The 11400-nt window shown below is 38.5% G+C and overlaps 1 protein-coding gene across 1 annotated transcript; it reads right to left on the bottom strand.

The window, feature by feature from the left end:
* Nucleotides 1–1162: 1162 nt before the first annotated feature.
* Nucleotides 1163–1942, bottom strand: LOC119554722. The gene has a single exon (XM_037865737.1). It carries the CDS (start codon nt 1774–1776, stop codon nt 1453–1455), a length of 324 nt encoding a protein of 107 aa, XP_037721665.1. The 5' UTR covers nt 1777–1942; the 3' UTR covers nt 1163–1452.
* Between the last annotated feature and the right edge of the window lie 9458 nt (nt 1943–11400).

The raw sequence follows: 11400 nt of genomic DNA, 5'->3' as shown, positions 1-11400 counted from the left end.
TTCCATTGAATTCGCACCCCTCTACCACTCGATTAAATTTTTTTCTCCCATTGCGTTGATTATATTTGACTGGTGCTTCTTTCAGAAATTTGTTATTATTTTAATTTTACTTATCGACTGATTGTTGCCATTGTTCTTGCCGCTCCTCAGCACGTGCAGCGGTCGAAAAAGTGGAAAATTGCGTGTTTACCCAAGGACAACAGTGGGTGGTTGGGCTGGCTAAGTGGGTGGAATGTCCCCCTTTGTCAGCATTCTTTTTGGGGGGCCGTCTTCCACGAGTCAACTGTCTGCTGAACTGTTGACTGAATCGCTTTTCAAGTGTGTTTACCATGGGCGCGTGTGCATCGGCGGCAGTCGATTCTGAATCAGAAACATCAACAAACAAATGCAGAAAAAACACAATCAACGAGGCAAGAGCAAACAGTTTAAGCGCCCCTCGGAAGTCGTTATTAAGAATCTCACCCGCTCCATTTGGCGGGATTCTGGATGAAAGCCCAAACCTCTAGCCAAAAGTAATTTCGATTTGTCTGGCTGATATATATTTGCAATGAAGGGATGAAGAGCCAGTTATGTTTTCATTGATTGAATTCATAAAAAATTGTGTTTTGACGGAGGTTGACATCGATGGCTAAAAAAAATTCCCCATTTATTTGTCGTTCAAAGCTATGTTTGATTTTCTAATTAAAGGGTCGAGTACTGGTGCTTTGTCTGATATTTTTTAATTTTCTACCTTTGAATGTTTGGGTAAACAATTAAGTATACATTTTCGTTTACATACACATCTAAAAAATATATTACTGTTTTTTACAGTACAGTGCTCTTTTTTTAGAACCATAAGCCTTATAACCAATATTCCCAATAACAAATAATAAATGGATAAAAGATGATTTTTTTATTTTTTAAGAATGTACTCATTGTGTTTACTAATCTCTTTAAAAGCTTGACTAAATCTTAAATTTTTAAAAGCATAGTGTAATATATTTGTAATTTAGTAGAACATATTGACCAAAACTTTAATTTTTGTAAAATAATAAAAGTGAAAATAAAAAGGAAAGGATATTAAACTTCAATATAATGCGAAAAATGATTTTTTTTTGAATTTCAAAAACCAAATAAAAATGAGAGAATATTGGATTTTAATATAATTCGAAATACGGTTCAATTATTTTGTAGTTTAGGAAATTGGATCATTACGTTTACTAATGTTTTTAAAAGCTTGACTAAATCTTTAATTTCTAAAATCCTATTGTAAAATAATTCCAATTTAATAGAACACTTCCCCTCGTTTCGAGTCATTCAAACATTAAGTAAATGCTTCATCCATCACATCCTCTTTTCGTTGGACGTGATTTGTTATTGTCTGCTTGGTTAGTTGAGTTTTGAAATTGGTTTGATTTACTCAACTGCTGGGGGATGGGGTCCTTCGTCCTGGTTTGTTTTTTCGGTCCTCTGTCATTCCCAAGGAGTCTGTCGTCTAGCTGTGTGTGCCACTATTTTTCTCCGATACCGCCTGCTGGCGGGATTTCGTCTGGTCGACGACACCGTCACCAGAGTCACCATTACCATCAGCGGATCGCATCGCCGTCGCCAAAGTCGGGGCTTCCAGACCCAGACGTGCGCCGCCGTTGTCGCCATTAACTGTCCCACCGACGCCGTCGGCGACGCCTCCACCGCGTCCATACCTCGATAAGTATATATATCCAAACCTCCATCACAAGTTGTCGTCTCATCGATTTCCCCACTTTTCTGCCCCCTTCGTAGCGCCCAGCAACCCATTTCGATGTCGCCTTTGTTGGCTGCCAAAACACTGAAACAGCTACGAAATCGTTATAAGTATGGCGAAAAAGAGAAAAACTTTTGCGAAAAAAATAAAGAACGCAAAATGTGCAAGTTGGAAGAATAAGCTATACAAAGGCAAACAAGCAAATATTATTACTAATTCATTTTGGTATACCCTCAGTTGCACCCTTTTTTTTTGTCAAACTCTTTTTGACTTATTTTCTAAATATTACTTTTTACTTCTCACTGGGATGGTTGTTTATTTCCACAAATATTATAAGATCTTAGGTATTTCTTTGAAAAATATAGATGTTATTCCTTTAAGAGGCTCTATAATTATTTAAAGCAGAACCTTCTTAAAAGAAATTCCATCAAAATTGTATCAAAACTTTAATGAATCTTAACTGCCTGAATACTTAATGGTTCCAAAAAAAATAAATATATAATTTGAAAATTCTTTCCTGAATATATTATCCAATAATATAATATATTATATTATCTATATCTTCGATATCTTCCACTTATAAAAATGATTTTATATTAAATTCGTAATAATAAAATATCTTTGGATCTCAGTTTTTTGGGCTTACATATTTCTATCCCAGCTAAGATTTTATTATTATTACGATAGGTCTTCTCAAAATTCAAGTTTCTTTTGTGCTATTTTAAACACTTTTTAATGGGTATTCTTCCGGTCCAACACTCTCCGCCCATTTCGCACCTTGTTTACTTATCGTTGAATGTTTTCAGGTGCGCACTTAGTGATTTGTGCTGCGTGCCCGAGGCCTCCCCCCGCCGAAAACTGAGCGCCGAGTGCCGAGTACCCATCAATGTCTGGGCCAGTCATAAGTAATTTATCAAGATACAAAATTGCAGTTGCCCGGCGACGCGTCTGCGTCGACGTCTGTCAATGCCAATCAGTGGCTGGCGATATGAGTGAATGATTCCGATTCCCGGCGTGAATGATATCCGAGGTATTTGTCAGGTGGCCGCGCACTCAAGTGATGCCAAATGTCAGAAGGCGATTCGGGTGGTTGTACTGGTGGTTCAGGTGGTGCAGGATTGCGTGCCCGATGGAGATGGGGCAGTAATTGGCCAACTGCGATTCCTATCTATTACATATATCTCGGGCCGAAGGTCGGGGGATATCGGGTTCGGTGTCAATTTAATCGAAGTCAAGGAGAAATGAATGTGGGAAGGTGTGACTTATGGACATCCTGTGATTTATTGGTTATGCTAGCAATGTGATATCTTTGGTAAAGTGAAAGCTGTCACTTGTTTCAGCATGTAATCATCGATGTTTATCGTTTTGGGATTTCCCCTTGAAGTTTTTTGTAATGCGACACGTTTCTTAAAGTCTAATACATTTTCCAAGTCAATGGGTTTTTAGATTGGCACATTTTTTGCAGTGACAAATTGATTTTATTTTATATCTAGCATAAAAAGAATCCATAGTTAGTAAGTACTAAATAAAAGACAAAATGTTTTAGAATATTACCATAATAATTGCCTTTTAAGTGACTTCCAACTCATCTTTTGTCTCATCTTTCCCTGCCAAACTCAATTACAATTTTCCATTCAGAAGTTATTATCCTCAAGTGATTTCCTCAAGTCACACTTTCATCTGGGCCAACAAGTAATTTGACTACTGAAAACTCCCACACTCATATTTTAGTATTTCATAGATTCCTTTTCTCTCCGTCTCTTTTTCCTGCATATCTCTGTCCTGTTTCCACTCAATTACAATGCAAACTATCAGCAATAAAAGCAAATTTCCTTCACCCTGAAGCAGGATTTTCCGATACACACGCACAAGAATTTTCCAATATGTGTGAGCACCAGAGAATTGTAATAATTTTTGTGTGTTTTATTTTGTATGTGGGTCATGTCCTTATGAAATATTCAAATGTCCTGAATTACGTATTTATGCCATTTCCACTCTTTTATTGTTCGGCCTTCCAGTCCCCGAGCAAATCCTTTACCCTTAAAAAAAACACAAAAATCCAATTGTAAATGCGTTCAGTGCCTGCTTATGTGTGGGTGTGACGTGCGGGTGTTTGTGCCTCAATTCCGTTATTGAAAATTGACCAAATATGTGTGTGAAAGCAGAAGACGGACGCATGCAAAGTGATTCCCCTTTTTTGGGGATGGGATGGAAATGGGGGAAATGGGAAATGGACTCGGATGAAGGCAACAAAGCGACAATGACAGCAACAAAAGCTGAGGCAATAAAACACACACGAGGGCATAAAAACAAATAAATTGGTAACATTTTCACAATACACACACCCACAAGCCGAATGGCACACACACGCACACACGGACATTGGTAAATCCGCAACGGAAGTTGTGCTTTTAAATCGATTTTGATTGATTTTTCTCACTGCGCCGGGAAATGCCTTTCGGGCAGGGACACACACAAGCACACACACATTCACACGACCGTATCACCGAGTTTTTCCCTCCTGTTTGTCAATGGCTGTAAAAATAAAATCAAATTGTAAATAATCGAGTCGCAATCGTCGCCTGTTTGTAAATATATATATCAGCATATATTTTTGCTTTTACCCTTTGGCGATGTTACATTCAGAAGAAAAACAAGGGAAAATGCTTTAGAAGTTGATATAAACGATAAGATACCCTTATTAAATAAATGTAAAACTAACTGACCAAAAAGTCAGAGAAAAATAGAGAAAACTTACAAAGAAAAAAGATAAAGTTAATTAAATATTTTAAATTTAAATTCTCAATAAATAATATACTAAAACATAACTAGATTTTGTTTTTTCAAAATATATTCCTAAGATGAAAACTCATGAATCACATATTCGAAACACCAAAGTAATCTGCCTCACCTTTTAATACGCTTTAAAAATATTTGATTTCACCTTTTCATTCCCCACTCAACATTTTTCTCGTTCTTTTTAGAATGCAGCTCTGAAAACCTTTCGTTCTGTTTAACGTTATTTATTTATATTTATTGAATGTGTATCGCTTTATTTCAATATCATAAAAAACTTTACACCATCCTGGGTGGAGAAAACAACCAAACTAAAAGCCCGCACTTACATTTTTAATACAAAATCAATAAATATAAAAATATATAAGCGAGTGGAAAAAATCATAAATGGCTGTGTGTGCGCTATCCAGTTCACACAAAAGCATAACTATTTGTGTGTATGAGTGGGGAAAGAATTTTTTTTATGATGCTGCGGACTCATAAAAAGCGCATAAAGTGGCCTTAACATGGCATAAAAAACGCACTCGCAAGTGCCAACACAATGGAGGGGGTGAAAAGGGGGGCAGGGCAATCAGGAGGGTCAGGAAATGCCATCTATGGTCCAAGCTAGAGAGCATATGCCAGGGGAATATCCACAAAGAGGGGGAATACAATAGCATATGTCCCGCAAATAAGCAAAATAATTCAGCCAACAATAGTTAAGGATAAGAAAAGAAATAAAAATACGTTTAAGGAATTTTAATAGATCAGGAAAGCACCTCAGGGATCCATAAATCGTTTAGGTAATTAAACTTAAATCTAATTTTGTAGCCCTAGAGACTGAAGTTCATCGGAATGCCCAAGTAACTTTTTTGTACCTTTATAAAGAAATTTATAGCTGATGCGTGAATTAATTCATGCAAGGTGAAACAACTTTTGTCAATTAACATTCCAAAAAAATTATATCTTACAAGAAAACGTTTTTTCAGAAAACACCTACTAAACCAAAAAAGTGCTATATAAAATGCATAAAATACAAAAGAGTTCGTAAATATTAAATAATGAATTCTTGTAATATATCTTAAAGAACCCTTTATTTTTACTACATTTCATCCACTCAGCAAAAATGTTCAAGGGTTGGTCATCCTATTATTTCACTATCATTCCACCCAATAAAGTCCAGAACATTTTTCAATATTAATTAAGTCATTTCCTTTCAAATCGTCTGATAAAGTTTGCACTTCCTTTCATTGTTCGCCACTTTATAAGAACAAGAACGCCCAGACCTCCGGGGTTCTGGGTAAGTTTTTTGGTGAAACTTTTTGGGTAGTAAATTTCCATTTTCCATTTCCGCCGGCGCATTAATAGTTCGAATATTTAACCCTTTGTGTGCGTCTGCCCCAAGACAGCACCGTTTGGCCCACCCCACCACCAGGGAACATAAGTCAGCATTCAAAGCACTCAATAATCACACGTACACTCGAATTTACATATCTACATCAGACATCGTCAGGTCGTAATTAAAATATCACGCCCAGGCAAACAAAGGGTCTCGAGGCGGAGGGATTGGCGAGGGAGTGGGGTTTCTTTGCCCGCCAGTCAAACAAATAATCTTTAAAACCGATTTTTGTTTTTAATAAAAAGGTCTTTACAAATATTTTAAGCCGCTCATCATTGCCTTCTGCTCCGCTCCTCTCGATGGCAACCTTTTTTCAAACCATTTTCCCATTTTCCCCAACCAACCATCAACTGCCAGTCGCCGCCCAGCTCCTTGTGCATTAAATCAAAGAAGCGTAGCCAGCACGTGTCTGAAATATGCATTAACACACCACCATCACCATCGCAATCAGATGCGGAATCGGCATCCCGTCACCCACTCTATATTGTGCCGAAACCCATGCCACAAACAGATCACAACGACTTTTTCCCCGGTGTTCCGGGGGTTGGAGGCCCAGCCACCAGCCACCGGGAATGAAATCATTTTTAATATTAATTGCAGCAATCGAGTGACCATGACAACAGCGAGAGCAACCCTCAAGGATCTCGGGCACCGGGAACTACGCGCCCAGAAATAAAACAGAAAACATCCATATCCCTCTAAAGTGGTTGGAGCAGAAGCGTCTTTCTTCAACCACCCGTGACAAGTCGCTGGCGGATGTGGCAATTGAATTTGGTAGCATTGCCATTCTGGCAACTGTCCGTTAAATAAAACCCCAGACAATATTTGTTTGTCGCTTAAGGGAGTTCCTTTTGGTCCTTTCGGTCCAGACTGGGCCTGACAGCTAAATGAACCACTGAGCAAGTTCGATTTGTGATTGCCGGCAGATTAATGGACTTTGTAATGGAATCTGAAAAGGCTCATCTGGGGATAGGTAGGCACAAAAAAAGAGTCAACCAATTTAGTATGTAGGGTTAAAAAGGTTTTGTTTCTCACTTTTTCTTTGATCTCGTTTGTCATTGTAATAAACATCACACAACCTTTTTGCAAAACAGGGATTTGCATAAAAAACTCCGTATATCATATTTTATTTAAGCATTTTTAACATATCGGTCTTAAATAATAGTTCATAAATATTTAATATTATTCTGTTGTACACAAAATAATTTAATTAGATTCATAACGAATCAAAGATTTAAAATAATTTTTTTTGAGATTATTAAATTTTCTGACTTTAGAGCTCTGTGCTTAAAACCTCTGGGCTTAAAAACCAGTAACTGAATCTGATAGCCTGGTACTTTGCAGGGGTAAAAGCTCATCTTTTGCCTTTTTGCTCTCGTAACTTGAGTTTTTTTGCCCTGGGGGCAGCTCTACCCCTAAGACTTTATCCGCTAAACGATTTTCTTGGGATCCTCTTTGGTCCGAGGTGCTCGGCTTGGGCACTTGTTCTGAAGTACATCCCATATCTACCACCCAGCATACACCGTCCACAAACGAACTCAAAACCCCTTTTGCAGACCCCATTTCCAACTCCCCAGCTCAGACACAAATAAACGATAAAAGCACAGTCGTTTGCCAACAACAGTAACAATCAGTAGCGAGAGGAGGCCACCCACTCAATCCATATAAAGTAGACTCCTTACACTGAAAGTATTGAACAGCTTTTGAAGAAAGGAAAGTTATTAGAGTCATCAGGGAGCTTCACAACATATTGTTTTTATCCTAAGATTTTTATATCAAATTTAGGATCCAATATTAATGATACAATGCTTATTCCAAATTATACAATGCTTATTCCGAATCACTGCTTGGGAATTATAAGCATATCAAAGGTTTTCTAAAATCTGATAAGATCCTTTTTTATTATATTATATTAAATTTTATATAAGAGCTCATAATATTACAATATAATATGATAATATATTAATAATATATCATAATATATAAAATCATATTATAGACAAAAAAAATTTAATTTTTTTTAAGAGTGTGTACAATTTTGTGAGTGTATTACCCAACCAAAGCGAACCGGCAAACGAAACTCACAATCTGAAACCCAGGAGCGTCTGGCGCTCCGACCCACTCGCCCACTCGCTGTTGTTCCGTCGCACTCGCTCGCCAGCTGTTCGTTCGTTGTTCCGTTCGCCGTTCGGTTCGCCCGCTCGTTGGTTGCGTTCGACAAACGCGGGAGTCGACTGGGCGCCCAGAACTCTCAGGATGTGAATCCTACGGAAAAATGCCATAATGGAAAACCCGCTCGAAAGAGAGAGAGAGAGAGAGAGAGAGCCAGCTCGGGGGGTGGAGAAAGCGGAGAGAAAGCGAGAGCTAAAGTTGAAAGTTAAATTGAATTGAGGTGGGCCAAGTGTGGCCTGGGGGGTGGAAGGCATACGTATCGGGTGGCGTATAGGGTTGAAGGCCCCTGGGGTCCCTTCGGGTGGTTTGTAACTGGCGAGAGGTGGCGGGAATGAATTTGTTGGGCCATCAAAATGACTTTCAGCATGTGGAAGCCGCTGCTTAGCATGTTTCCTGACAGGCCACGTGCGGCTAGAGCGAAAGAGACAGCCATACGGTAGAGACAGGTATATTCAGCGGTAGAGACAGGTATATTCAGCGAGTGAGACAGCTAACGAGAAAGGTCCTTCTCTGTCTCGTTCACCAGCTACTGCGGTGGGGCTCTGTGAAAATGAGGCGCAAATTTTGTGGCCGAGCAAACAGAAAGAGAATAAAAAGGAAAAGGTTCAACAAATGGTTGCCAACCAAAAACCGAAACCCCCAAAAAATAACAGACCACCCCAAACACTATTTAGTAATGATATGAGGGCAGTAGAGGTGTGGTGTACTGGTTAGTGTTATGTGGCATATTAGAAAGGCTTTTTGTTTGTACTTCTGATTCTAAGGTAATTGCTAAATTAAATATTATATAAAAGAGAATAGATTAGAAAAATGTTGTTACGATAGAGAATTGTATCACATGATCTATAATAAAGCGTTTAGTTATTTATTTTTTGAATAAATTAAAAATGTAAATCTTACATTATGCTTCAGTAGACGTAACATAAATTTTTCAATCCCCACTCAATTTAAACATTTTCGCATCTGTTACGGCTCTGTTAACATAATTTTCCCCTGGGCTTCTGTAATTTCTTGGCGGTTTGTGGACTTAACCGGGTATCGGGTATCTCCTAGTCCAGCTCTTTCGACTGGGCTCCCAGCAAAAAGCAGCAAGTGAAACCCATAAAGCTTAAATACACACACACACACAAGGCTTTTCCATTTTCATCCCCTTTTCGGAACTGGCTATCTCCCTCTCACCCTTTCAGATGCTTGAAAATTATGTCAACGAGTTCTGTTGATTTTCCCCATTTCGTTTGGCTTTTATTTCTGCCCACCTTCTCGTCCTTCGCCCCCCAATTTTTTCCCTTTTGGTTGTTTACCAGCTCGGCTTTTCCCCATTTTCCTCGACCATAGGACCGGCGCTGGTTAATTACATTTTACAAAATTTGCTGTCAAGCAGTTAAGTTGGGTTAAGTCGAGCAAATGTCGACTGCGGCAGAACGACATTTTCTGCTTTCCCTGCTGTTGGTAATTTAATATTCGATTTTCGTAATTTTTATGCCCTGACCTTTTTGCAATTGTGGAATTTTCCTTTTTAATTATTTATGTGCGGTTGTTCGGCTTAGGGCTGGGGGGCCTTTTGGGGGGCGTGTCATCGTTTTTGTGCTCACCATTCTGTTCTGCATCCGCAGATTAAAAGGAAAATCGTTTTGTATTTAATTATGCAGTCAGGTGATGGTAATTGGGGATTGTAATTCCGAATGTTCTCTGTCTGAAAGTGGGCGGGAATGTTTGCATAATGTTTACACGTTCTGTGAGCGGTTGGGTGGCTTTTTGGGTCTCTGTTGACCATTTCATAGAGTAGCCCCTGAATATACATGCATACCTTTTTATGTACACCGACTGGTACATAAGTAAATCCCACATTTTGGTTAACTTTCCGTGTGTTTGGCGAGCGGAGAATTCAGGAAAAATATTTTTAAAAGCTCAAGTCAGAGCAGGCAAACACAGACGGAGGAAAAAATTGCATGCCGCCCAGGGACAGGGACAAAGTGAGTGGAAAGATGGTATAGGAGGGGCGGGAGGTTCACGAAATAAGTGGGTGAAAAGCGCTGGAATCTTAAACACTCTATTTATAAGAAACTATAAAAGTTATTTCAACGTGTAATATCAGTGATTTATTGATATACAATATATGTTATAATATTATTCTGATATATGATGATATGATATGATATAATATGCTATGATATGATATGATATGACATGATATGATATGATATAATATGATATGATATGATATGATATCATATGATGTAAATATTTAAGTTTTAAAAGATTAAATTAACTGTACTCAATCTAAATTTGAATTAACCGAAATTCAATAAAGATAATTTATTAAAAAATTTTATATTTATATTGTGTTATTTAACACTTTTAAAAAATGTATTAAAAAATATTTTAATAGCATTTAATGTTTAATACAAACGTAGAGCACTGATAAAGAATTAGGTAAATAAAATGACAATTTTCAAAGGTTAGATAATTAAACACCAATTATTAAATAAATTACTTAATTAAATAAATTTTAAATGCTTATAACTTAGCAGGATCCTCTTTTAGTGTATTCTCTTGCTAACGCAAAAGACAACCCAGCAAAAAAGGAAAATTGTGGCGCAAAATGTTACGCTTGCATCGAAATGGAGGAGAAAATGTGGAAATGTGCGGGGAGCCGAGGAAAACTGAGGATTGGGTTTTTCGCAAGGGGTGAGGAAAAGAGGAGGGGAAAGGGGAGCCGGGGAAAAGCGAACATGTTGGCTCCTACAATGACAGCAGCCTGCAACAGCCAGCGAAGGACGTTGGGTGGCCGAAAGTGGGGTGGGAAAAAGGCATTAAGCTGCGCCCACACACACACACACACCAACACACATATAACGAGGGGCATTATAGCAGGCGAAGGATGCGTTTTCCATGGAATACCCCCACACACACACACACAGCCACAAAAACAGGTCGACATAATTTCGCACAGAAGAATAAGATGGAAAACTTGGCGCGACTTTCGACTACGTGAAGCTGTGAGCTCCAAAAGCGAAGAAAAACTCTCTCACACACACACACACACTAACGAGCATAAAGGACATATATCCCCAACACACACACACAATCACACACAAGAGGAGAGGAAAAATGGCAACATAACTGTAGTGAAAATGTCAAGAGAGAAAAGATATTAAAACGTATTTGACTTCTGTGAGTTTTGGATGGAGCAATGGGGCAGGGGGGGGGGGGGGTTTGCGTGGCACAATGAAAAATATATAAAGAAGCCGCCACTCACACAAGCACATCCGCCCGCACACACACACACACACAGACACCGAATGCGAGCTTATGACAAAAATAATAAAAA

This window comes from Drosophila subpulchrella, chromosome 3L (genome assembly GCF_014743375.2).
Source record: "Drosophila subpulchrella strain 33 F10 #4 breed RU33 chromosome 3L, RU_Dsub_v1.1 Primary Assembly, whole genome shotgun sequence".
Lineage (NCBI taxonomy): Eukaryota > Metazoa > Arthropoda > Insecta > Diptera > Drosophilidae > Drosophila > Drosophila subpulchrella.
This window is presented reverse-complemented; position numbering and strand designations above follow the sequence as displayed.

Coding starts and splice junctions, on each gene's coding strand:
- LOC119554722 (XM_037865737.1), bottom strand. CDS start 1,776: ATGGGTTGCTGGGCGCTACGAAGGGGGCAGAAAAGTGGGGAAATCGAT.